At 38.2% G+C, this 27,195-nt stretch overlaps 2 protein-coding genes across 3 annotated transcripts; one reads left to right on the top strand and one right to left on the bottom strand.

Annotated features, from left to right (window-relative positions):
• Positions 1 to 229: 229 nt before the first annotated feature.
• On the bottom strand, positions 230 to 22,635 carry unc79 (UNC-79 domain-containing protein). 2 transcript variants are annotated; one of them, XM_065496244.1, is made up of 46 exons: positions 22,401 to 22,635; positions 22,071 to 22,190; positions 21,049 to 21,381; positions 20,576 to 20,698; positions 20,253 to 20,444; positions 19,948 to 20,189; positions 18,185 to 18,423; positions 17,824 to 18,125; positions 17,225 to 17,366; positions 16,955 to 17,173; positions 16,777 to 16,900; positions 16,547 to 16,721; positions 16,346 to 16,497; positions 16,059 to 16,286; positions 15,819 to 15,980; positions 15,283 to 15,400; positions 15,049 to 15,221; positions 14,851 to 14,999; positions 14,632 to 14,789; positions 13,906 to 14,289; positions 13,380 to 13,649; positions 13,040 to 13,132; positions 8,662 to 8,807; positions 8,489 to 8,610; positions 7,748 to 7,997; positions 7,549 to 7,690; positions 7,417 to 7,494; positions 6,661 to 6,793; positions 6,526 to 6,610; positions 6,302 to 6,460; positions 6,173 to 6,251; positions 5,639 to 5,731; positions 5,427 to 5,588; positions 5,154 to 5,372; positions 4,989 to 5,088; positions 3,887 to 4,114; positions 3,392 to 3,546; positions 2,991 to 3,340; positions 2,825 to 2,935; positions 2,627 to 2,743; positions 2,385 to 2,552; positions 1,778 to 1,953; positions 1,495 to 1,626; positions 1,290 to 1,434; positions 1,091 to 1,231; positions 230 to 832 (listed from the first exon to the last, which is right to left on the bottom strand). In XM_065496244.1, the coding sequence occupies exons 1-46, from the start codon at positions 22,420 to 22,422 to the stop codon at positions 422 to 424; spliced, it is 8,022 nt and encodes a 2,673-aa protein (XP_065352316.1). In that variant the 5' UTR covers positions 22,423 to 22,635; the 3' UTR covers positions 230 to 421. The 2 variants fall into 2 exon arrangements, with proteins under 2 accessions (XP_065352316.1, XP_065352317.1); XM_065496245.1 differs by having other exon boundaries at positions 19,948 to 20,156; positions 22,401 to 22,634.
• On the top strand, positions 10,526 to 13,270 carry LOC135947402 (N(4)-(Beta-N-acetylglucosaminyl)-L-asparaginase-like). Its single transcript, XM_065496250.1, has 6 exons — positions 10,526 to 10,732; positions 10,946 to 11,102; positions 11,618 to 11,843; positions 11,898 to 12,085; positions 12,142 to 12,249; positions 12,757 to 13,270. Exons 1-6 carry the CDS (start codon positions 10,600 to 10,602, stop codon positions 13,013 to 13,015), a joined length of 1,071 nt encoding a protein of 356 aa, XP_065352322.1. The 5' UTR covers positions 10,526 to 10,599; the 3' UTR covers positions 13,016 to 13,270.
• Positions 22,636 to 27,195: the final 4,560 nt, after the last annotated feature.

The following is a 27,195-nucleotide window of genomic DNA, read 5'->3' as shown; positions in this document are numbered from 1 at the left end:
TGCAATCATCAGTTTTTTTCTGCATTCCATTAAAATTAAAAAAATGAGGTGGATAAATTATAAAACTCTTCATCTAAACTTATTAATTTGCTTTATTTATCTTCAAATTTAACTATAGTCCTTGCAAAGAAATTTGTTTAAGGGTCAAAACACTATGTACAATTTAAAATGTATTACAAAGAGCAGCCTTGAATTGGGAAGGAAATTTTTCAATAAAAATAATAACAAATATATTCCTTAATACATTCACTTTATTCTCTTGCCAACATCAATACAGATTTCAACAGAGGATTATCTAATAAACATCTTTTTTTCTAACAAATATTAACATTTTTAGTGCAGTCAATGGATTTTTTAACAATACAGGCATATTACAGCATTGTGAAACACATTAGGGTGGGGTAACACAGTGATCTTTCATCTAAACAGAATAAAACTGCGTGGCAGCGGAGGACTGCAGCTCGATTTGGCCCATTTTAAACTGCAACCTCTGGAGCCACTTGAGGAGGAAGGGGTTGGACACCTTCACCTTCATGCCTACGGAAGGGCTTTGCTTCTGCTGGTTTAAGATGGCCGAGTGCGAAGGCGACTGCCCAGAAGCGGCGCCGGAAGTCTGGGGACCACTCGGTGGCGGCATTTCGGCCTGGAAGGTGTCGCTAGGCGCATAATTTCTGCAGGACTGCAGACGCACCTGCAGGTGGCCTGGCAGCTGGTGTTGGTGCGAGTAGAGCACAGGGCACCATAGTGGAAGCAATTTACTCAGAACCGTCGAGTTGCATTCTAGAAGGGCCTCGAGCAGTGACAAAAAGTGCAGGTTCACCATCTCGGCCAACTAAAATTAGTGAAAAATTTACTATGAAGAAAACATCGAATATATAATTAGCTTTTTTTATATTTTAAAGGAACCAAAACGGTAACATAGAAAGTCCTAAAACAATCTTCCTCAAAACAGTGCATTTTTTGAAAAGTTAAACCTTATAATTTATTCCAAAAAAATACCTTCAAATATTGTATATTTTACGAAGAAAAGGTTCCATCCAAAATCCATAGACCTAAGCTATAAGGAAGAAATAGATAGAGTGCCGCTTACCACTTTGGAGTGGGACACGAGTTGCAATATGCAGGGAGTAACTTTGCACCAAAAGTCAAATAGGATGGTCATGGTGATGTAGTGCGCTTCGCCATTAGCCATATTGGAGCTTGGGCCTTGCTCCAAATACATGGTCCACAACTGCAAAAACAAAGAGTTCAAAAGCGATATCGATATAAATTTAAAAAAATCAAATAACCTGCGAGAGGATAAAGGCGTGGAAGAGCGAGGACATGTGCAAAACGGAAGCCTTGCTTTGCTCCACGAATCCAGCGAGTATCACCTGAATGTGGTCGGCAACGTGGCAGGACACTTCTTGAGGGATCGGTTGGCAGGTAATCGAGCTGAAATTCAATTCGCAGAATTATTTTTATTTTTGTGAGATAGTTTCACAAACAAATTACCCAGATTGGCTGCTGGTATTCGCGTTTGGGGGAGATTTTGAAGGTCCAATCAGGGCCGTGTGGTAAAGGGAGCCCAGCAGCAGCCAGGAGAGGAGGCGGATGTGACCCATGCACTCCAAGAACTCCCTCGGCCTGCAGGATTCATTTAGTTAGAAGTATTCATGCAGCGGAAAAGCAAACAATGAATTAATTTTTCACTAAAAAATTTGGAATTTTTTAACTTCACTGGCACAAAATGAAAAAATAATAAGTTAATTCAATATGAGTGATGCGTAAAACGCACCCTTGTTGGATCGTAGTTGGAACGTTGCATAGCCAAGGGAAGTGTCGGCTGACCGCTCTATTGTCCCTATTGTTGCCTCTGGTGATTTCAAGAGCCATGTATTGAGCAATACCGCTTTTGATAGAGCCGCCAAGTGTGTCATCGTTCAAACCTACTGAAACACCTCTGCAGTTGCTCTGAAAGCAATAGAGTCTGCGTGAGTAATTGCAAAAGAGAATATATTTGTTATAAGCAATGAATTAACCAGTTTATAACGATATGTGGTAAATTAAATAATGCCATTAAGCTGGAATGGGATCGCCGCAGCGTGCAAAAGTGCGCACATATCGTTATAAGTTTAAAAGGGTAAGATATTATTTATTTAATAATTTCTATATATCTATTATTTATTTTTGTACTGAAAAATCTTGATGAAGTCCTTTGCATTCATGTTTAATCGATATTCCAGACATTGTGTTTAATTTTGTTTGCTTGATAAAAGGTTTATTTTAGTGGAAGATAAAATATATCCATTTCATTAATTCATTTAAATTTTAGAAACTATATAGCTTCAAACTTTCTAATACCAAAAAGTGTTCTTTGTCTTCTAAATAAAACGTGTAAATACTTTAATTCTGCTCAAGGTGTGGACATCAGTGAGAAACTCAATGGCGTCGTTGATGTGCTGCCGCATGCACTCGCAGGCGTTGGTGTTGAGTGGTGGGTTGCTGGGCAGCTCGTTGTTGACGCACAGGTACTGCTCCATGCCCGTTGTCATCAGCAGCCCGCCGGCGTCCTGCAAAAAAACGAGAGTGAGAGTTCAGCAGCCAGATTGATATTTTTGCATTTTAATGCCCAACAAGCACTCACCTCGAGAATAAAGTTGACCAGAAGAAAGAAGTTGGTGTCCGGAATGTTAGATTTGAATTTGAGAGCCTGCACCAGCTCCAAGACAAGCACCCTGGTTAAAAGAAGACGCTCCCTTTCCTACAAAAACCATTATACATTTTTATTTTCACCGTGTTTACTATTTTAAATGAACTTGTAAACTATATAAAGGATAATTACTCGAACAAAAGCTCTGCTACAGTGATAGCACAAATCCGCCAACTGCTGGTACTTCAGAGAGAAATTTTGCACTCCGAAGCTTAAAACCTTAGAAAATGGCTCCAAAATACCCTGAAATTATTCGAACTTTCAATTTTGCTAACAAATAAGATGTCGGCTTGCAAACCTTGCAGCCAGAAATTCCAGGAAGCTTGAGCGTTTGGATCATGAGGCGTAGCAAAGGGTCCACGCTGTCAATTTGAGACAGGGAAAGGGCGATCCTCCTGAAAAATGATTCCATGGCCGTGAGGAGCTGGCTCCAGGTTTGCGAGGAAGAGCCTATCCCTGTGTCCAAGGGCTGCAGACAGCCAAGGTAGAGGGCGATGTTGTGCCCTATATTCGGGATCATTTCCACAGGTAGGGTTTTCTTTGAATTCAGACTCTCCAGCATCAGTTGCAACGGCTGAATCGGATTCAGATCGGTGAAATCAAGCAATGCTTGAGCCACGCTTTTGAAAAACTGGATTCGAATTTTTTCTGTCATAAACAAAAAATTAGACATTTGATTTTTTTATTTAAATATGTTACCTTGCACTTGCGTTTGGAAGATTTGGGTAAAAATGCCATTTGGAGCGAGCTGGTGGAGAATGCAGCGCATGAACTGATTGGCAACGCTCACAGTGCTTCCAGGTAAGTGCACTTTTGACTCATTTTGCCAATAGAATGGCGCATTTTGAGAAACCCTAAAAACCGTGTAAAAAAATTAATTAGTACTGTCAATTAAAGTAATTCACATCATGCTAAGCAGATATTATGGCGCAAAAGGAGAACCTGAATAGCAAAAATGTTAATTGGTCCATTGTTGGTAAAAAAAAATACCTAACCATACTTCCAAGTAAACTCAATCATCTTAATGAGCAGTATGAAGCTCGGACAGGTAGTGTTTATCAACACCAAACAAAGATAAAATTTGGCAAGAAAAATCTTTAGTGTGTGAATGTATTTCTTTCTTAAAATTAATAAATAAACGCACATAATATATCTAAGAATCTTTTTGTTTGTGAATTTGCAAATGCATCTTACTTTGAGATAATTCGCAGAATTTCTGGCAGCATTGGAGAGGCCAAACTAGGTTCACTGTGCATGAAAGTTCCGAGAATAATGATGCACAGGCCGATGTCTTCAGGAGTGTACTCCTCGATCACGAGACCACATTCTGAGCAGCGTTCAAGCACTGCGTCCTCAGTCCACTTTGCACCGTTCTCATTGTTCTGGTCTTGCTGGCTTTCAGCTTTTGCCATTCCTGGATGCCTTTTATATATTTAAAATATATTAATATATTGAAGAATACACAGCACGAGAAAGAATTTGTTAAGAATTATGAGATATAGACTTTCCCTTTCCTGTAAACCTGCTATTTTTAGTATAGCAGCCCTATTCATGAAAAGGTCTTTCACCTTTTCCACCATGAATTCCTCTGTTGCCATGAAAGAGATCCGACGATTTACAAAGAAAAGAAAAGAAGTTTATTCTTTTAAATATATTGGTGTTTTTGAATGAAAAATACTACAGTCATACTCAAAAGGAGGCAAATCTATAGGTTAAATTTTAGTAAGAGGAATTTTTTTAAAAATGAAACAAAAAATTTACAGGGTTGTTGAGATTTTGTAACTTTTTTCTCTTTTTCTTTTTACTCCCAAAAGATGAGTGCAGGTGGGCGTTTTCAACTATCGCTGATTCAAAGTTATCTGCAGCTAATAATGTGGGGCTTAAATTTTCTTTTGATGAGTCCTCTGATTCCGAAATAAATTTCTTTTTCAATTTTGAGCCTTTTATTCATTTGTTGTTTGCCTATGAGAGGAGCCAGTTGTATTAATTGATGGGATATTTGCAATTTACGCACAAAAGACGAACATCCAGTAAGTTTTCCAAAAATTAAAAAAAATCGCATATAGTCAAATTTAAAATGATTGAACGAAAACTGGCTTTATAAAGTTCGATTTCTAATCAATTCCAATGTTAACTTCCAAAAAACATATTTTAAACTTTTGGAGCTGCATAACTCGCAAATCTTAAATTGCATGTTCCCTATGGGCACATTTCTCAGTATATGATACCAAGCATTTCACAAGAAACTGAAACGTAGCATCCTAGAATTTCTTATTCATATGTATTATAACATTACCAGCTGCCAGCGGGCCTATAAGTTTGGCTTGTGGATGTGCCTGCTGTAAAAAGTCCGCCTTTTCGTGACCGTGGCCGCGCTTTTTCATCACTTTTTGAAGCTGCAAAAATTAATAATTTTGAATATACCATTAATTCTAATTCATTTTTATTTTGATTATCTCACTGTGTTTTCGGTCCTGATGCCAGTTTTTATAAAATTGTGCTGCGTCGTCAATGTGGTGGTCATCCAGTTTACTTGTAGACGCGTGTGTAAGAGGCATCGAGTAAATATTTGGAGGTGATTCAACGAGAGCAGTCTGCTTCTTCAAAATTCGCGGACTAATAGAGCTGCCGCTGTCCTGCTTATGCATCTTAGAGTTTTCCAAATCCCTTGGCCGAGTTGCTAGTAAAATGTTTAAAAATTGAAAATGTGTTTTGGAAAAAAAAACATTTTTACTTGGTGGTGGAACGTCATGAAGTTGGAGGCAAGTTTTCATCTTATCAGCTAAATTGGCCACAGTTTCCCTGCTCGAACCAATGGGCAACAGTCTCTCTTGACTCGGAACTTCAAGGGATGACAAAATTTTGAACTCCGTTTCTCTCACTTCAATCGGAGAAGCTGCAAATAATGCAATTGAAGTTAAATTATTAAATTTAAAAAAAACTCACATATTGTCTGGACTTCCATTTTGGACAAAGGTGAGTCAGGCGAGCCAAAGAAATATTCCTCTGATCTAATCGAGTACTGATGTGCGACGCGGACTGAAATAATATATGATGCTCAGGGTTTTATGTTTTATTTTGCATTTTAGGTCAAAAAGTCAATAATCGTTATATTATTTTATTTTTTTCTTATTTTTTCCTTTTACTTTGCAGGAAATTTTTTAAACCGAGGGCTGTTTTTCAAACTACCGAAAAGTCAAATTTAAAATTTAAGCTTTGCAAAACTAAGCTCAAATTTTGAAACCAGATTTCAACAGTTTTGACAGAATTTGAAAGAATGTTATTTTTTGTAACTTTTTAATTAACTAAATTTATAAAAATAAAATCATTTATCAAACTTATTCGTAAAATATTTTAGTGATTAAATCAAATGTACACCAATACGAAACTCAATACTTGAGAGATGAAAAATTATGAACAAATAAGACAGGTTCTGATAATAATAAATTATAGGAAGAGCTGAGAATTAGGGTAGCTAACAAGGTGTAGTTGTATTTCTCGGCGATGACTGGAGCACTGCGGCTGCTTGGCACACTTCAGCAGTATTCCAGGTTGGCTCCTGTTAAACACTCTTGTAAGTATTGTCATTCAATTCCAACAGGCCGTTACAATCGTCATTGTCCGAGCATGTTCTTTCCCGCTTTTCGGCTTCTCCGCGGCCACAACATTAGCTTTTGACACGACCGCTGTCGCCACAACGGGTGTCTGCTCCACAATACAAACCCTTGCCTCCTCCACAGTGCAAGAAACGAGTTCTTCAAAAGATCCCTGTCATATGGGAAATAATTATATAATTATGCTCCATTTCTTTATACAGAAAAGATTTTCCTTACATGAATACTCTGATGAATAGTGCTCCCCGACTGTGGACTTTCCGGTATTGCTGCTAGCTCTGATTCAGTGTCATCGGCCTCAAAACTGTACATTTATTGTTAAATAGAGAATTGTTCTGTGAAATTAACTGTTACCTTGATGGAATTCTTTTTCCGATTTCGCCATTTTCGTTCTCATCGGCAGATTGATGCACTTGAATGTCCTCCTCCCAGTGCGTCTCCATGCTTTTAGTAACAAATTTGGCAGGTCTCACAACAACCCCATGATCTATGGAATTATCAATTTGATAAAAAAAAGTGCCCATCCGTATGAAGTAAGATATAGGGCTGCGCGTTTTGGTTTCATTTTTAGGGAAAATAGTTAAATATTTTAATTTACTTCTAGGGGTATAGTTTATATTTTATCTTAGAACAATTTTACAATATTTTTTAATAGGAGTGAAGCTGTTCCAATAAATAATGACACAATAACCGATAAATTGCGAAAAGTACATCCGAATTTCGGACCGACGGTGGCGACTGAGAATTTTTGCCGGTAGCTGGCAGCTGCGATATGCGACTTACAAAATTTAAAAAGTGATGTTCAATAAAGCTGAACGGTAAATTTTTAAGATTTTTTGACCAAGAAGAACGTGGCTGGCACAGCTTGACCAGTTTCATGGCAGCTGACCATATGATTCAAAATTAGCCAAGTTGGCTCGGCTGAAAATACAAACAAATAGGGGAAAACATAAAAAATAGAGTTAATTTGATGGTATTTAATTAAAATTCCATCATGAATGCTAATTTCCTGCCTATTAAATACGCTACTAGGGTAAGAAGTGCGAGCAAAATAGTTAAGAAATTATATAGCGTGCAGCCTGCGAGAGATAATTGAAAAAAAATACTCACCTTGAGGTGGAGGCGATTCACAGGCATTTTCCATGTTTGACTCAACGAAAGCATTTCCTAGCGAAGGCTGGCTGACGTCTGGTGGAAATAAATATTTTTAGATATTTTATCGATCTGTGATTTACGAAAAACCTCTTGATCTGCTGGGGAGAGATCCAATGACAAGAGTGCCTGGTATTCGCCTGCAGTAGTGTTGCTGCGAGTCTAATGTGTTCAGCACGATTCGAATTAAGTATTGCAGTTGGTTGTAGAAAAGAGGCTGGTTGAACTGGTACTAAAATTAAATAAATCTGATGAAATATGCAATTTCAGTAAAGCATGAATAAATTACTTTGTACAAAATGACTAAGAGGGAGATAAACCAATTTCGTCGAATGTGGGGCTCCAGCAGCCACAGAGTGTAATTGCTGGAGTTGCTGAGGATTTCATGATTTCCAACAAAGGTGGCAGAGTAGTTCTGGGTCGAAGGGCAGTATATCAAGAGAGTGAGGACCGTCGGCAGGGTTAGCAAGCCCAGCAAGTGGTTATGGTCGAGTAGTTGCGGTAAATTGGCCATGAATACGCGGAAAATAGCAGAATTTCTAAGGGGAAAACGATTTTAAATTGGAGAAGCGCTCAAATCGGTAGATATTTAATACGGCATAAAATAAAATACAAATTAAATTAAATATATAACTAAATGTATACAACTTACAAATTTAATTATATTTATTAGCAAATTATTATTGATAATTTAGGTCAATAAAATGGAAGATCGAACAATTTTATCACCAATTCATAAACATTTTACTCTGGCTTAATGCTCCCACAAGAAAAAAATCAGGCATGAGAGGCTAAGAAGTCGAAAACATGTAAAATAAAATTAATATCACTCGCGTTTGTGACTTGATAGACTTCTATGCATGATTTTTGCCTGTGGGATAAACCATTATTGTAAAATCAGTAGAATTAAATTCACCTTGGATGGTTTTTCTTTATAATTTGAAGTTCATATATACTTTTTAATTTGATTATTTTTCAATTTAACAATTAAATCGGAATAATTTAATTCGGAAACAATCTTTTAGCCAACCTCAGTTTTTGGGCTGAAACGTAGAATCCTCTCTCAGACCAGTTGTAGCCAAGCAACAAGTACATGTGGCGGAGCACAATGTTTTGCACTTTGGCGACGTTTTTCTCGTCAGTTGGGAAAGCCTGTAAATAGGTGATTTGAATTATCCTTTTGGATGAATAGTTCATTCCTACTTGGTCTGATCTTGACATGAACTGCATTAAAAGGAAAATGAGTAAGTGTATGGTCTCGCTGTCCGACTCTTCAAATTCGATAATTCTTTGCAACAAACCACACACTTGGGCGTCCTCTATGATGTTACTCCCGTGCATTTGCCCCTCTGCAAAAATCACGAAAGTTTTTGAAAATTATATTAGCAAGAAATATCTTATTTGGCATTACAACATATTAATAAATCCTTCCGATTTGTTCCTTTTTTCCTAACCTAACTTGCTTTTCTAAACAGCGTTCATTCTAGTTAATAATGTTAATAAGGTGCTCCATGACAATTCCATGACAGGCGTTCAAAAGATAATTTAATATTTTTCAAAACTCAACTATAGATTCTGGCCAACAATCAGAAATCAGAACGTTAATAAATAAGCAATTTTTCATTCAAATTTATTGCTGGACTATTACTGCTTAATAATTTGAAATATGTACGAGACTCAGGATTTTTTTAAAGTATGGAAGTGAAATTTTTATGCTTTCTGTTATTGCTGATGAATAAAAAAGCTGCGAAGATTCCACCTTCGCAGAGATAAAATATTAAAATCTGCCACTTTCTACCAAGGCTTTGGATTTATGTGAATTGTTCCCCCCCCCCCCAATAGAGTTTGTTAGTGGAAAAGAAATAGTTCAGAGCAATACTGAGAATTCGGAGAAAACTTTCAGTCTGCATTGTGCTGTGTAACAAGAGGGTTGGAATGTGGGCACAAAACAGCGTTTTCATATACTGACAGTGAGTGCATTAACCTTAAATTAGGTATAGGTGTTGTAAAAAAGAGTTGCAAATAATTTAATTTCCAACTCTGAGCTCCTAGATATTTTAATCGATTGATGAAATTGACTGTCTAAAAGAAAGTCGCTTTTTAATATTTATCAATCAATAGTAAATACTTTTCATATACACATAATATTAACGGCCGAAACACCAGTGAAATCTTAACTAGAGCATACTTGTTACCGAAATGGTTTCTCCTTAATCTCTGTGAAACGCCCTGCTCTGTGCCCATTAAGTGCGAGGCCCACCCCAAGAGATATTTTTGCACAGGCTGATATTTTTTGCAGTGCTCGCTTTATTTTTTTAAAGCGGTTTAATTTTCTTCCAAAGTAAACTTTAGAGGGGTTAGAGTGCATCATTTCTAACCTACTTTTATTGCAAACAGCAAAACTGGAAAAAACAAATATGCTGGACAAAATTTGGAAAAATTACTCGAACGAACCAAAATTATAAGATTTTTTTAAATTTAGATGCTTTCGGTAGTTTTATACGGTTAAAAGTGATATTATTCAAATGGTTAAAAATTGTGAATAATAATAAAGAATTACGATCAATGATGATGTTTCATTGCATCTCTATGCATGACCTGAAAACAGTAAAAAAGGCACTTTTACAACTATGTACTCCTCTCTCAAACGTTCGAAACTTTCTTTGATGGGCATTTAAAACAAACATTTCACATAATGTATAAAAATCTTACAGAAATAAACAAAAATTTAGATATATCTTCTCAATTAAATTAAATATCCAAACTAAAAATTGTATACCATGCCTTAATAGCAAAAAAAAATCATAATGAGTAATATCATTTTATTTGATGTTTCAAGAGTAATTTCCTTTTTTTAATCTGGTTTCCAATGTAGTTTAAAAGACCAGAATTATATTGTGTTCAATTACAATTGCACTAGTTAAAGACTTTGGTAAGCCTAATAAAAAATCAGCTGCTTCGTTAAATAACCTATATCAAACAATAAATAATGTTGTTTGTCAGGAGGTCGCAAACAGCGAGCGCCAGAGCTTCCCCCGTGACCGCGGCGTGGTTATCTCTCTGTCAGTATAGCATTGACCCTTGTTTAGTCGAGTGCGCGCCACGATAGCTCTCCCGCTCCGCTCCTCAGTCGGTTTAGTAATGTGTGCGTTCGCGAAGTTCGTGCTTCTCGCGCTTGTGGCTCACGCCCACGGGCTCGTAACCGTCAACATGGAGCGCTCGCCGCCACCCCTCGTCGTCAACACCTGGCCCTTTCTCAACGCTACCATTCAGGGTGAGAGAAATTCCACTTTCAAAAATATCATCAAAACAGTCGTTCAAAACAACTGATATGATGATCAAGATTAAATGATTGATTTGATTATGAACTGATAACGAATTTATTTTTAGAAACTTATTTGTTTAATATGTATTAAAAATTATTTTGTGCACTTTATTAAAAATTAAATATTGTTTTGAGATAATATTCTTTTTTATTTGATTTCAGCGTGGAGAAGCGTCTTTGTTGAAAAAAGAAACGCGATTGATTCAGTTGTGCGGGGTTGCAGTACGTGCGAAGAGGAGCAATGCGACGGGACTGTGGGTTACGGGGGAAGCCCCGACGAGAATGGGGAGACAACCCTCGATGCCATGATTATGGATGGGTAAGTTTTTACGAAAAATTTAAATTAAAAGGACGAAAGTGCTGTTAAAGATCGAGACTTATCAAATTATTGTGACTTTTAAAAAGTAAATCAGTATTTTATAAAGCCGCGTGTGTACAATAATTCAAAGTTGAGTATTTATTCATGTTCGTTTGATTTTTATCTAAGGATAAAATGAGTACGATCTCTTTCAATTTTAGGACTCTTGAACCATAGTTTAAACTTTCTAAAATTCACCTTGAAATTCCCCTCAAAACCCAAAACTAGCTCAAAATTATTCAATTTATCCCAGTAAAATGATTTAAAGTTGGTGCAAAAACTTAAAAAAACCGTCTTGAATTATACTTAATCTCTTTCTCTGTTAGAGTTCGAAAATATATGAAAAATATAAAATTAAGTTAAAAAATATTGAAAATTTAAATATGCTTTCACCCTCAAAATTTGTTCCACATTTCTCTTATGACTTATTGTTATTGGATGAAAAAAACGAAATTAAATCTCGTTTTATTGTACAGAGCAACGATGAACGTGGGAGCAGTGGGCGCGTTGCGTCGCGTGAAAGATGCAATTGCAGTTGCCAAATCCGTTTTAGAACACACAACGCACACATTACTGGTCGGGGACCAAGCAACGGATTTTGCAGAAAAAATGGGCTTCCGGACAGAAAATTTGACGACTGAGAACTCTGTCATCATTTTCAACAATTGGATCAGGAGGAACTGTCAACCAAATAACTGGGTGGTAAGAGTGTGGCTATTTCACATTTTGAGTTTAAATAAATTGAGGTTATTTCAGGACGTTTCTCCCAACCCACGGCAAGTGTGTGGACCTTACTCTCCAAGCAATCAAAGTGCAAAAGTGCTAGACGAATCTCCCAATGAAATAGACAAGGGCCACGACACCATCGGAATGATTGTCATTGACTTTGAAGGTGACATTGCTGCTGGCACGTCAACGAATGGATTGAGGCACAAAATACCTGGGTAAAAAAAATCAAATTTCGATCAAATTTAGCTAATCTAACAGAAAAAATCATTAGACGAGTTGGAGATTCGCCAGTGCCAGGATCAGGAGCATACGCGGACAACAAAGTTGGCGCCGCTTGTGCTACCGGAGATGGGGACATTTTTATGCGCTTTTTGCCCAGGTGAAAATAAATTATACACATCATAATGAATTAAAATTCCAAAAATTTTCCTCAAAGCTAACTTCCTCATTGCGCTATACTAGTTTCGGTTTATACAAGAGGCCCTAGTCCATGAGCGAGCAGTTCTTTGACCCTCAAGCGTCCATATTGGAAATAATAAGGGTCAAAGAACTGCTCACTCATGAAGTAGAGCTTCAGCTAGACGCCGAAACTAGTATAGCGTAATAAAGAAGCTTCGCGGGAAATGTCCAGAATTAAAATTCATTATGAGGAGCAAATGACCTCGTTAGGATTAATCAGTATATATAAATTATACATTAGACAAGGCCTTTGTTTCAAGTAATTTAGAGACGCCAGTTCTTAATCCATTAAAAATCTCTCTGTAAATAGAGAATTGTGTCAGGATTCGATATTTAATCAGATTATTCTGATAAATTAAAACGAAATTTTAATTTTTAACATTTCCCTAACCAACATAATTTTGAAAAATTCCTGTTCACGTTCCAGCTTTTTAGCAGTTGAAGAAATGCGTAGGGGAGCAAGCCCAAAACAGGCAGCTGAAGTCGCAATAGGAAGGATTACCGAGCACTACCCTGACACTATGGGTGCGGTAATTGCCGCTAACAAGTTTGGCGATTACGGCGCTGCGTGCAGCGGAATGAAGAATTTCACGTATTGCGTGGCTAACTCCGACATTGGTGGGCCTAATCTTGTCACTATTGACTGCATGGCGCGCGTGACGCCAACCAGGCTGATAAATAATTGAACAGGAATAATCAAGAGTACTCACCGATTCCAAATCTTCCCGAGCTCCTTCTTTTAAGCACTGGTGCCGAGAACTGTCGGCTGTACACCTTTTCTTTGTCAATCACACTACTGCTACCTGTAAAAATAAGATTTTAATTTAATTCAAAGACAATTTAAAAGCTATAAAAATGCTGAGCAAATATTTCATGCGCGCAAGTATTGTAAAAATTGAATATCCAATAAAGTTATAAGAATATAATTTAAAATTTATAAATGAGTCGAGTTTTTAAATTATAATGGAAAAGAGTTAAGCACAGTTATAATTTTTTCACTTCAGTAAGGATAAATTTGTCAGTATAAAATCAAATATATTGAATCCTTGCCTGCTTTTTCTGCACGTGGAAGCATTTGTGCTGGAGCAGACATTGTCCTTTTGTAGGGCCACTTGGTGCCAAAGCTGGCGCTCAGGGTTTTGATAAGGGGAGGTGGCTGGTGTGGGGCACTGGGGGCAGTCGAGCTGGTGGGCGAATCGGCTTGACTCGGTCCCTGAGCACTGCCACCTGAGTTGCTTGTGTCTGACTGGCTCAGGGCCTCGTGCGCGCGGTTCAGCTTGCGCAAAAATGTCTCACTGTTTAGATCGGAGTTGCGCAAATCTGGACGAAATTCAAATTTTCAGTGAATTTTGAACAAGATTTATTAACTCAAATTGCATTAATTGTGGGATAATTGCGTAGTTAATATTTTTAAATAATTTATGTGGCTGTTAAATTCTGGGAATCATTATATTCATCAATAAAAATGTATAAAATTGAAATCCAATTTATTTTCAGTTTTAAATTAGTTTAAAATGCAAAATAGTAAGTAATTACTTTCAATTTCTTATTCAAAGAAGAACAGAAACACACGCACCTCTCAAATAAGTAATGTCGCCGCATTTTTCCGCGTTGATTTGCGCCTCAATGAAAAGAGTGTCAAAGCGGTTGAGGAAAAAGTCCCAGGACAAAATACGGCGGTCGCTCATCGAGTTGTGCAGCTGGTAGAGGGACTGCAGCACCATCGGTCTGTCCACGATGACACTATCGAATTGCGACTCGAGACAAAGCACCAAAGCTTTGATGGCGCGGTCGTGCACCGTGCCCATGAAGAGCGTGGCTCGCTGCGCCACCTGCACGTTTATGTCATCCATGCTGGAGATCAGGTAACAGAAGGCGTTTGCCAGGGCGGACTGCAGAGCCTGCTGGTTCTTCAGCGGAGTGGTGTCCAGGAAACGAGCGATTACAGTCACTCGCTCGACTGAAGCCAGAAGATTTAAATTGATTTAAAAATTATTTTATAAAATTAAGGCTATATATAGACTGTAAAAAACTGAACAGCCGTGTGTTTTTCTATTTGTTTAAATTTATGCCCAATTTTCGATTTAAAAAAATTCGTCTGAAAAGATTAGAATTTTTTAGGAAAAATGCTACAGGAAAGTAGTAGATTTTTAGCAAAATATTAGTTTTTGAATTGATCAAGGGGGACCAAGATGTGGCCAACAAGTCCTAAAATTGTGTAATTCATGCTCATTATTGTCCGTATGAAATTTGTACGCACAGAAAAAATACATAATAAATAAAAAAAAAACACAAAACAAACCTGCAGTGAATCTTTGCCTCCAATCCTGATGGTGGAAGGCCTTTTGAATAATATTCCAAAACACATCGAGTCCGCAAGGCAGGGTGATGCAGTGCAGGAGCACAGGCACGCACACATCGCAAATGTGGCCGTGCTCGGCGTTTAGCAAGTTCCAAAGGCTAAAGTAATTATTGTTTCAAAACTAATTTGACAGGTAAGGTAATACAAAGATATAAATACTTTTCGATCAGCAGATTTTCTTGGCACCATATCAAGAAGCCTCTGTGGTCTCTCGAGGCTTTTACCAGAGCGTCGCCGTGGAGGCACAATATGTGCAGCGACTGCAATATGTGGTACAGCACGTCAGGCTCTTTTGTAGTTGGCAATTCCTGCAGAAAAAAAATTATCAAAAAATATCAACAACTAATGAACCAATACTTTTAACAGCTGGTGGCAGTATTGCAGTTGATCTGGCAAGTCTTCAAAACTGAACCAAAATTTTCCAACTGACGTTTTCCAAAACTCTCTGTTGTCAAAGGGTTTCTCAATATCAATCGGCTGGTCATTTTCCCCGACTAGTGTTGCCTTTTGAACGTGCACTGTAGCAGTGGCTGGTTATAAACAAGAAAAATTAAATGATTCTGCAAGTGTATTGCACCAGTTGAAACCTACCCACATCAGTATCAGTAATCGTAACCGCTCTAGCAATAGCGGGTACAACTTTTTCTGATGGAATAATGGGAGCCAAATCCAGTTGTTCAGAAACGGTTTCCACTGTGGCGGTCATAATCTGAAATATTCGCAATCAAGCAAAATTCTAAGCTGCTCAAAAACTCTAAACTGTCAACACACAAAAGTGCTCTCAAAAATAGCTATCCAAACTTCAAACAGTCCACGCAAAATGCAAAAAAATGACTCTGCTTCAAATCTGTAAAAAAGCGCACTTCTCTAAAAAGCTGCTGCTGAAAACCTCTGATAAGAACCAATACATCCAACGCTACCAACAAAAAAGTAGAAAAACCAACTTGTGCTTTGAATGCAGAATAAAATATGTAATTTGGAGTTTGTACAAGTGAAAGGGAGCACTCAACGCCTTACTGTTCTGACTTGGGAAGATATCCAACTATCACTTACAAAGAGCTAAAAGGACGGAAAGAGAAATAATTTCTAGTGACTGTTACTGTTGTCGGTTCAACTGCAATTGTTACCTGCGGCATGTTGACCAAAACGTTGCCCACGGTGTGCGTTTCGGGCAGCGGCATGGTGATCACCACGTCGGACGGCCGCATCTCCTGCTTTTTCTCAGAGTCGGGGGAAGACTTGTTCTTGCCTTTCTCTACTTCTTCGCTCGAGAAAACCTCAATTTCGCTCTGACAGAAAATGCACCATTTTTAAATAAAATATTTTTTGCCAAACCCAAATTGGCAAATTGCACTCTATATTCTCACATCTGGTTGCTGCAAGGGCAGATCAGGCGCAATGTAAGTAACCAGGTGTAGGGCCATCTGGTGCCAAATGACTCTTGACTCGCAAAACATGCACTCCTCGCTTTGCTTCCCATCGCATTTGTGGCTGGTGACCCAGGGAGAGATGATCATGTTCCTCAACAATTTGCAAATTTCGGTTGCAAGTGCGCCCCATATTCCCGAGTGACGCTCCATGCACTGAAGCTGCATCTGTTAATCAATAAATTAGAATATTTAAACTATTTTTATTTTATTTATCATAAATATACCTGCTTCAACAAAATGTCAAGCATCATAATACAGCAGGAGAGGTTGAGTTCGGGATCGGTTTGAAATCCAGCTTCACTACTTGCAGGGATGGCAGGACCTTCGTCCTCTGAGAGAGGTGAGTTTTGTTCAGAGTCGTCCTCGACAACAGGAGCTGAGGGAAAAATTATTTTTGCTATCATTTAAAAAAGCTTAAAACTCACAAATGCTGGTTTTTCTTGATCCGTTGCTATCATGCAAAGCGGAGAGTTTTTCAAGGTTGCTAGGCTTCCGAAGGAATCTGTCGTCAGGGTTAGCCACCTTCATGGTTCTCACACCCTCACTGAACATTTTCAAAAGAATATTGATCTGCACCACAATCTCCAAGGAAGTCAAAAACTGAGGAATTAATTTAGTTCAAATCAATATCAAAAAAATTTCATTGAAAAATCACCTGAATCCACGTCAAGGTTTGCTTTTGGACTGAGGCTGACGTTCTGCTAAAGCGAACTGTGAGAAAATTGTACATGGTCTTTGAATCAAATCCAAGAGGGCTCATTTCAGGGTCCAAGAGTTTGCTAAAAATTTATAATTTCTATATTTATGTAAATTCAAATAAACTTTTAATTTACCTCAGCAAGATTGAAATCTGAGATGAAACCTCAGCATTCATTGGAGAAGGGATTCCAAAACGCTGACTGGCGTTTGCATTGGAGTCGGTGACCAGAGCTTCCATCCAGTGAGGCATCACCTGGTCCCAAATTTCAGGGCTGACAACGTCGTAAGGAACCAAACAAAGTATTCGATTCAATCCTGCCTTCAAATGAGCGCTTTTGCCGGTAAGCGTTTCCCTTAAGAGCAAAGATTGAGCCCAATTTTTTAAGTTATTTCTATAAAAATACCAATGGCCTCCAATTCTAGCATATTCCGGTGGGTGGGGAAGCAAACAGGAGACAAAAATTTGTGGATGTTTATCAATTACAGCAGCAATCCATGGTGCAACATGTTCGGTTTTTAATTTTTCACTTGGACTTTCAAGATGATCTAAAACAGAATCAGGCCGTTATTTAATTGATGTATTAAAAATTAGTAGGTGTGTATGTATCAATTCCATTATTTTTTTAAGATTTAAATTAGTGAAGCAGCGAGTTTTATACCGTTTTTTATTTTTAATTTAATTCTACCTCTGCTCTAAATAATTAACATTTGCAGAATTAAATTGTATGGTGAACAACTTTTCAGTGGTTCTCATTTTAGAGGTTATTTGATAATTATGTTTTGTCATATAGTACAGTTCAAGGTTTTTTTGTCGAGTCTATATTTTTTTACAAAATTTCTCCTTTTTACAAGAAAACCTTAAATCAAAATTTCAATCTTCCAGTCATACTTGGAAAAATTTCACTCTTGCAAAATTGTCAAAATAATATACTAATATTTCCCTGCTGAAAAAAATTGCCACTCCACCGTTGACTGTGATTTACAATAAATTATATTTCCTCACCATTGATGTAAGCAGTGGCGGCGTACCAGTTGAGCAGCATGCTAACGAGTCTTCCAATGACCTCAGCGTCACTTTCCGCAGTAGGCCAGCACAGACTGACCATCAGCCAGACGCCATGTCTGGACATGAGCAGCTTGTCGTCAATGCTGTCTGGCGTCTGCGACGACGTGACGCTCAGGGTGCCTGCCGACTTGCTGGACTGCAGGTCCATCAGGTTGCTCTGCACGTTCAGCATCTGCAAACCCTCTTTGACAGAGGAGCTCTCAGGGATACTGGAGGTGCTGCTCGCCTCTTGCAGCAAACTGGAATATATCATGGAAAAAAATAATTTTCAGTGCTGTCAAAGTTTAGGGGAAATTACCTGACGATGGACTCGATCAAGAAAGTCCGCGTCTCCACTTCCATTTTCCAGGAGGAAGTGAGGGCCGTGTGATAGACGTGGTCAAAACCTCTGCGATTATTATGACGCGACTGGTGACACGATCTGCAGTGCCTGATTGGGTGGTTTGTATTGTACGAGGCGCATTCCATGGAGAAGCACACGGACACGGCCTGTTTGTCTGAGGAACGGCAGCTCTTGCTCTCGCAAAATAGGGCAACCTAGAAAATACATATTTAATAAAGGAAAATGAATTAAAACAAATAAATTAATTTGGGCTTTTACATGAATTATTTTTAACAGTCAGAGATTTTGTGGAAAATTTGTTTCACTTATTTAGACAAAATAAGATTCTTGATCGATGCCAACGAAGACAGAAGAACGCGAGATTGTCATAACTGTCAGAAGAATTAATTAAAGCTTCCTAGGAGTGTTGCAAATACTGTTTATTTCTCCATATTTCTGTAGAAACAAGCTGCATTAAATTTTAATTCTTCTGACATGAAAAAGTTTTTTTTAATTGAGAGACAGGCAATTTACAGAGTTTTTTCTCTTTGCAATCTTCATATTGAAAAATGGCCAGTGTCCATCCTAAAATGTTCATTTCAAGAGCAAGAGAGCTTTATTTCAAATAATTGAATAAAAAATCTCAGTACCTTTCAGGGCTGGAACAGGGCGCTATCATTAATGTAATGGGAGCTCAACTAGAAGGGGCGCTTTTATGGCTTATATTAAATGTACAAAATCCCAATTTTCCCGATTAGCCAGTCCGGCCCTAAAATCACTTTATTGAGTTTAGAAAGGATTAAATATATTTTTTAGACTTGATTTTAATTTTAAAATACGTAATATTTCCAGCGGTCAGTGTTTAACATTGTTAAATATTACTGCAACTGAAGGTAGCATGCGAGGATTAGTTAATAGAAGAAGAGAAACCGCGGGCATTCCTCGTTGAGATACGCCTTTTTCCTGATTTAGCTTAGGCTGTCAACCGCAGTCCTGATTTATGTTGGCAGGTAAATGTGATTGTTCGGCACGCGTGATCTCAAATTCTCAGTGCATATTTTTTTCTCTTTTGAGCCTGACTGAGTAGTAGGTAGAACAATACATTTTTACCCTTCATCCGCCAACAAAGCGAGTTTGTTTACATGTCTGCAGTTGACAGGCAAAACTTGTATGCATAAATAAAAAGATGACTTTCAATGATGAATGTTCGATATTTTTCTTCCTTTAAAAGAAAACAATATTCAGCGAAAAACACAACGCAGTTGCAAAATTTTTTCTTTATCTTAAATTAAAAAGATGGTGCAAAATAGGTTTAAAAATTTGCAATCAAACTCACATTTCACAAAAAAGATTTGCAGATGGATAAATTATTAAACTAAAAATTCGACAATGTAGGTGTAATTTTTGTGGTGAGACTTTTGAAAAATATCATATTCAAAAGAGTACTGCAAGAAAGTTGACTTTCAAGGAAGTAGCAAAAATTTGTAAGAATTATTTTAATTAGATTTAGAGTTACACACATAAATTGCGTTTAGTAAAAATTCGTCTGGAAATAAAAAATTGGAAAGATTTATGTATCACAAGAACCAAAAGAGGTTGCAAACATTTTTTGCGGGTTTGGCAGTTTCAGATGGTTAAAATATAAATCTTGTATGTATTGGTTGGAACGTTTATAACTATATGATTAGCTCAGCAGCTCTATAATTGAGGGTTCAAACTGTTGTTTACCAACACTTTACCTGCTGCATGGGGTGGATTACGTCGTGGAAGCTGAGGTTGGCCGAGCACCGATGGATCTCGTTGGCGCACTCGATGCACAGGTAGAGCGGCGGCGGCTTTTCGTTGGCAAAGGTGATGGAGGCGCCATGGTCGAAGCATACCTTGGCCGCCTCGGCGACGCCCGTATTGGGGCACGAGTCCCTTTGGCACAACAACGGCGGCCAGTCGGCTGAAACAAAAGGAGCAGGGGATCTATTTTGCACTAAATGTCAAGGATTGTTTGGCTGGTGAAAGAGGCAGACAGCGCGTTTAACTGTGTGCTCACCTGCCAGCCGCACTTGGTGAGTGGGCGTCCTCTTTTCGATGGCGTTGATGTTAAACGGCGGCCAGTAGTAGAAGAGCAGTTTGGCCGCACTGGAGCGGGCGCCGGCCGTGCCGTAAGCGGTTATGCACAGCAGGTCCTTCACCACGCCCGGCTTCATGGCCATCAGGCACTCGAGCAGCTGGCAGTGATGGGCTGTTGCAGAAGAGAAGCAATTCAAAAACACGCACAGATTAAAATCGATAAATGTAATAATTGTCTGCTTGTAATGCTATTAACTATGGGAGGATTTTATAAATTATGAATAAATCACTGCAGGATCCTACCTGAATTGTTGGAAAATTGGAAAACCATCATGAGGATTGCAGAAACTGATTGGCTGGCGTAAGTTTCTTCAATCTGTAGATGTTGGCGTTCCTGATCCTCCTCTTCTGACTGCGGTTTCCTTGCTGTTGAAAAATGCATTTAATATACAGTTCATTATATTTTTTCATGTTAAAAATAAAATTTAAATAACCCGTTTAGAACAATTAAAACAATGTGTGGGAAATACTAGGATTAGGGAAATGCATTTTTTTTTTAAATGAAAATTCGACTATTTTTGGTTTTCAAGTCATCGGTTTCAGCATGACTCTCAAGCAGTTGAAAACTTAATGGTTCGAATAACATTAAAATTTATTTTGACTTCATAAATCATAGCTCATTGACTTTAAATCAGCAGAACGCGACAAATCTCATTGCTGGTGGCAGAGAATAGGCAACCGGGTGGACGCGACTGTCAAGGCGGCTGCATACTCACTAATGGTAAATGGGAGGATGTAGAAGCAGAGGCAGTTGACGATCTCTTGGTGCAGCGAGTCAGGTAGCACGGCCATCGAGCTGGCCACCAAGTAGGGCAGAGTGTCGATGGTCTCCGCGTCCAGAAAGGACAAAAGGCAGCCGAGGCACTGCAGCACGCTTTGGCCGAACGCGTGCAGCCCATACTGGATCAGCGGCACCACGTCCATCAACTGCACGATCGCATTGTACAAGCCTTTGTAGTCGAGGTTCGGGAACAACGCCAGACGCGCCGTGTCCTGCTCGCAGTTCCGGAGCATCTCCAACGGAGAGTAAGGCACGTCCTTCAGCACGCCTATCGTTCAATTAATAATTGCGTTTTGAGAATATGAATCGGATTGGATATTCTTTGTCTCGAACAAAATTTCTTATATAAAAATTTAATTAGTAGACTTTGAGGAAAATTATAAAAATAATATTTAAATTATATAAAATATATTGAGAAAGGGGAGAAGTTAAGACATTTCTCTTGATTTGTTTTTATTGAAATATATCAAAATGGTCTGTCAATAACTCAAACAATTTTAAAGGAAAACTGTAGGAAAGGACAGAGGGAGAAAAACGGGAAAAGATACATAATTATGTGCCACCAAAACGAAACAACGAAGGACATAAATAATCAAAGACGGATGAATGTCAAGTCGGTTATGCTGCAAAATCGGAAATATTGGGAAATCACTTCCGAACTATCAAATGTTAGCGAAAAACCAACAAATATCCAGTTTTGCGAAACTTGGAAAAAGCCGGCTAAACACGTTTTATTTCTTCCCTCCTTTGTTTCATCCTTTATTTTCCCCCTATCCTCCCTCCTTTTCTAAAATTTGTATTTTAAAAATTTGAAGTAGTTTGTAAGACCTTCTTGAACAATTTCTTTAAAATCTTCCTTTTAAGATATCTATTCCCTAACGGAATGGTATTTATTGCCATTTAATTTACTTGAACATTTTGAAAACTTTATCTAAAACTTTGATGACAAATACGCACATAGCAATATCTGTGAGAAGCTCCTGATGGTGTTTGCAATATCCAGTCCCGACGGCACAGGCACAATTCCATGAAGCAACCTAAGCTGGAAGTCGTGCAAATTGCGCACTTTGGCCGTAACTGCGAGACAAACGAGGGCAAAAATTATGCAAAGGTTCTCTGACCCCAAGAGCATAAAAAATAGATCAGAAAGACTCGCTCATCTTCAAGCAGCGAATCGATAAAAAGTTTCTGCTCTAAAATAAACAATAAAAAAGCACAACATGCTTATTACACTCTTTTTTTCCCAACAGCTCCTGTAAAACAATTATTATAAAATGTTGTACTCACAGGCGGCCACTCTGGTTGCCATTTCGGCTTGATGTAAAGGTTGCTCAGGTGGAGGCCATGTCTGCTGTCAATGTCACGTTCCAGCTCCAGCTGCACCCAAACACGCCACCCACGCACGCGCCGCCGTCTCGCGGTTCGGTCCATTTGCGCGTCCGCGGGGGTGCCGTTCGCCGAGATGAGCACCGAAAGGGCGCATGTCGGGCGCACGGTGGATGCTGCAACCGAGAGATGGCATCCCACCCTCTTCTCTCTCATTGTCAGTCTTCCCAACATGTTTCAGATGAAATTGAGGTGAAATACTGAGTAAAGACCTAATACATATTTTATGGCTCAACCTCACCAAAATTTATCCGATAGAATGATTCGGATCGACTTAAAATTCTTATCTTTTTGGAATTTCCAAATTCTTATTCCATCAACTACATCTAAAATTAGAGCAAAAAACTCTTTTCAAGGGGAAGTGTCCATACAAATTATAATTAAAATGCATAAAATTTAAATTGAATTTGATAATAATTAGAGCTGTAAATGTTTTACAGATTTGCAGTAGACTAAGACTGTTTTAGAAGGTTTTAAGTGCATCGCATGTATTATAAATCACGTTACCTTATGTATTAAATGACATTTGGTTTTTTACCAATGTTTGTACGAGAAAATATTGTTTGTGTTCCAGAGAGAAAGCGATACAAGCTACAAGATACGACATTTTTACTTAAAACTTCAAATGAAAAATGACGAGTGTCTTTGTAATATAATTCTACAAGGTTCTATCAGAGATCAAAAGAACATTTAAATAATTGAGTTTGATTGATTGGTACTTTAAAAAGATTAAATATTATGTCCCTGCGAGAGATACTTTTTTTAACTAAAACAAATCAGATTATTTTATAAGAAATAACTAATTCAATTGCAAAAATTCATAGCCGTGGCAAAAAAATTATTTTTCGGCTGCAAAAGAACATAAATTTTGCCTATTAACTTAAAAAAATTGGCATAAACCAGCTTATTTGAAAAAAAAACTCGAAATTCGATCAAAATAAGTTCTCGAACCAAATTATTCAATTTGAAATGTTCAAAATTTGAATAAATTAAAATTTTAATGTTGCCTGTGGTTTTGTCGGATTTTGGAACGATTTAGACGGTTCTGCCAGTTTTTGACCATATTAAGATTGGTTCAATTTGGGTGATTAGTATTCATTTGTTGGTCCCGTGAAAATTAGAGGGTCAGAATAAAGCAGTCAGTCAAAACAAATTTACAGCCCTAATAAGTAAAGTCAAAGCTTTCAGCCATAATATAATCTCCTGCAATTCTAGTGATGAATCAAATTAAATGTACCTCCAGAGGACCATGGGATGTTTTTAGTATTTAGGGTGCAATTCCAAATTAAAAGCGGCTGGAATGTCATTGTTGGACAATTCAAACGTCTGAAATTCGAGCAAAGCTCACGTACGAGAGCGAAATCAGTCCTTGCTTGACGACCGTCCGCATTCCTCAGTGTTCAGATGGGTAATAATCTGGCCAAACGCTCTCACTCATGCTCTCCGACAAGCACGAGATTTAAATACCATTATTTCGTAAAGCGATAAAACATCCTTTGACTTTGATCCCAAGAGATACATTATTTATAAAACGTAACTGTGTAAAGAAAGGGAAGACAGGCAAGTTTTAATGAAATAAATAATTGACGATGGAACTGATTTCTCTGCTCGTAATCACTTGAGCTTAGCACGCTTGCATAATTGAAACAGATTTGTTACGCTGCCTTGTTTAGAGCCTTGCAGAAATGCAATTTTCATGATTGGCGCCGCGCAGCTTGCTGCGCGTCCGTTTCCTTTGCATTTGCTAGAAATTAATCATAAATAACGAGCGCTACTGCTCCTCGAGCAGACACAGAGCAAAAGAGCTTTGTGGTCGAAGCGTGCTCAAGCCCATCAAAGATGTAATTGTTTACAGTGCTGGCGGAGCGACTGCCGGCGGCAGATAATCCGCAAAGAGCCGCACAAACCACGAGAACACCCGGCTGCTGCTCTCTATCATCCCACGATATGCAAATTCGGTTGCCGAAGAGTGCCTCTTGAATGTACACTACGCTGCAGCAGCGAGAGAGCTCGCGCACACACACACGAATACACTCTTTGACGAGCTGCAATTCCTCCTGAGGCCTAATTACAATAGGCTATTGCCGCTGACCCGAATCCTGCGAATGCACACGTGTACACTTGGAAAAGCACGTCTGCGAATTCTGAAGGGCACACAAACAACCCAGCGTCTCGTTTTCTAGTTATTAAAAAGTACAAGGGGGAATTCCATTAGATTTGGGATTTTTTTTTCGGTCCCCTTTTCAATGACAATTATTTTCAAAGTCTAAGCAGATAAACCAGGACGGTTTCATTCCTATACCTTTGAAGACTAAAAAATGTGACGCCGAAACTTGTCGGAGGGATAAAGTTGCCAGGTTCCAGGCCAGAACTTTGTTGCTTTCTTATATTCTGGCTTGGTACACAATTCATGATTTCCCTAAAATAAAATATTAAGATATTATGTACTCTCTCGGTATATTATAAAATACACATCGATCTATTCGTCTTAACAAATAAATTAAGTCTTACTTCCATTTGAAATATCACCTCTATACCGAAAACAGGTTCAAATCTCGATTTTAACACAACTCAACTCTATAGCACATGAAAAGTAAGTTGCTCTAGCGGAGCTTCATTTTTTCACCTGATATAAGAACCTCCGAAATGAGCACTAATTTTATAATTTCACTTCTACTATAAGAGTAGAATCAATGTATCATAAAATTTTCCTTGTTACAGTAAAAAGATATCGCAATTTACAGATCAACAAGCCACAGTGAAGTTTGCTGTAGTTGTTTTCATCATGAAAAGCTTTATTTCCCTCGTAACAGTTATTTCTGGTTCCATTATTTCAATCCTTCGGCGTAAAAAAAATGATATAAGCAGAGATGCATGCTCAGCGATACACTGGAAGACCGAGTGTGTGGCCAGCAGCAGACGGAAAATACGCTCGTAAAACGCAACAAGATTAATAACAACCCCATAAAGTACTCTCAGGCCTCAAATGTGCGTATAGGAAAGTGCTGATTCCGCGTTATTGTCCAGCAGCTAGTTGATTGGCCTGGCGTTTACCCTGTCTGAATATTCATGGCGTGCATGCAACTAGGTCACCGACAGACACTGGCATATTGTGGAGAGCACATACATACTCAATCGAACTTCGTCCTCAAACGAATACACGGTTCACACAATGCAATCGCACGATTCTAAACAGAAAATTTGCATGAGGAGGGTTATTATTTCATTTTGTGGCGAACTGCGTGCAATGCCCGCCCACGTTTTATACTCATCGCACACCGCTTCACTAAGCTGCTACTATATAGCAACGAAAAAAGTCGCACTAATAAATTACTTATTTTTAACGTTGCCGGCAATAAACCATTTTTAAAGTTAAGTTTTAATTCAACGTGTAAGTTTGCGTGATTAAATCAAGGATACAAAGGATAGTAGGATCATTAAAATATAATAATAATTTTTATTTAAAAAATTTCACGGGCAGGAGGACAAAATTGGCGGAATCGACGAAATGTACACTATAAATCAGTCTCTCAAAGTTGATAAGGTGACAAAATTATTATTCGTACGGCTACAGGAAAACTTTGGATAGCAATAAGATATCTAAATCTCACCTGATGCCCGTGGTGCAATTAAAAAAAGGAATATGATTCTTCTCTCCGAGCCTAATTAAACAAGCAACACTGAATTTATGTTCCTAGGTCAAGGTCACAGGAGACTGTTGCTAATTTTGGTTTTTATTAAAAAACCTTGAAAAAGTACTCAGGGTTTCGACATTTTTAAATGACACGAATTCATTAAAATTTTGTCTAAATTCTTTTAGAGTATGATTGATGGTGTGAATTTTGTCGATTTGCTATTACATAACTCAATAACTATTTCATCATCATTTGGCGTAGAATCGATTTATCTCAAATTAAAGCAAATATGAACCATTTACTACTACATCAAGTACGTTTTAACTCTTTTTGGTCCCGCCATTAAGACGTGAGAGCGAAGTTGCGCAGTGGTAATTGAGCAATTTTATTGGGACGCTATATACCTGAAGAGAAACGCAGCTGAAATGAGTTTGAGAGCGAACTGGAAAAAGCTGCTAATGATGAAGTTGCCTGACATGTAGCTTTGGAGGGCACTCGTCGAGCAGCGGCACGCAAACCACTTTTATCTTCCGTCCCGATGCTCTGCTTCTTCCATGAAATATAAAAGAAACAAAACGTATGGACGGCAAGCATACATGCATGTACGCAAGAGTGTAAAATATTGCGCATGAGTTGTGTCAAAAGAAGTCTTTCCTCGAGTGATAAATCGCAGCGCCGCCAGCACTCAAGAAGCAACGAGAATAACGACAGTTGTGATTTTTTTAAGTTGCTCCTTGACCGATATGTCTGCGTTGGCGAAAATAGTTGGCAGAGAATGTATTGGTCGCACTTTAAGTACTGTGTATCTTTTGACTAAAAAAATTAATCGGAGTTGTAGGCAACGTTCATTCGATTCATTTCATGATTGTTGTGAGCTTTCTTGGTTTTTTAGGTTCGCACTCTTTTTGTCCGTGAATGTCCGTGATCATTAAATTATGAATGTTTATATGTTTTTTATAATGTTTTGATATACCCATGTCGCTTTTTTCATATCGGGATCAAAATGTAATCATATATTAATTAATTATAACCTGGATAAAGACGCGCAGGACCTTTTGATT

This window comes from Cloeon dipterum, chromosome X, assembly GCF_949628265.1.
Source record: "Cloeon dipterum chromosome X, ieCloDipt1.1, whole genome shotgun sequence".
Classification (NCBI taxonomy): domain Eukaryota; kingdom Metazoa; phylum Arthropoda; class Insecta; order Ephemeroptera; family Baetidae; genus Cloeon; species Cloeon dipterum.
Note: the sequence above shows the minus strand (reverse complement) of the source record. Positions and strands in the feature narration are given on the sequence as shown.

Coding starts and splice junctions, on each gene's coding strand:
- unc79 (XM_065496244.1), bottom strand. CDS start 22,422: ATGGCAACCAGAGTGGCCGCCT. Junction 8,808..13,039: donor CTCGGGAAGATTTGGAATCG/GTGAGTACTCTT, acceptor TGATTTTTGCAG/AGGGGCAAATGCACGGGAGT. Junction 3,341..3,391: donor CTTCCAAACGCAAGTGCAAG/GTAACATATTTA, acceptor TGTTTATGACAG/AAAAAATTCGAATCCAGTTT.
- LOC135947402 (XM_065496250.1), top strand. CDS start 10,600: ATGTGTGCGTTCGCGAAGTTCGTGCTTCTCGCGCTTGTGGCTCACGCC. Junction 11,103..11,617: donor GATGCCATGATTATGGATGG/GTAAGTTTTTAC, acceptor TTTATTGTACAG/AGCAACGATGAACGTGGGAG. Junction 12,086..12,141: donor TTGAGGCACAAAATACCTGG/GTAAAAAAAATC, acceptor AAAAATCATTAG/ACGAGTTGGAGATTCGCCAG.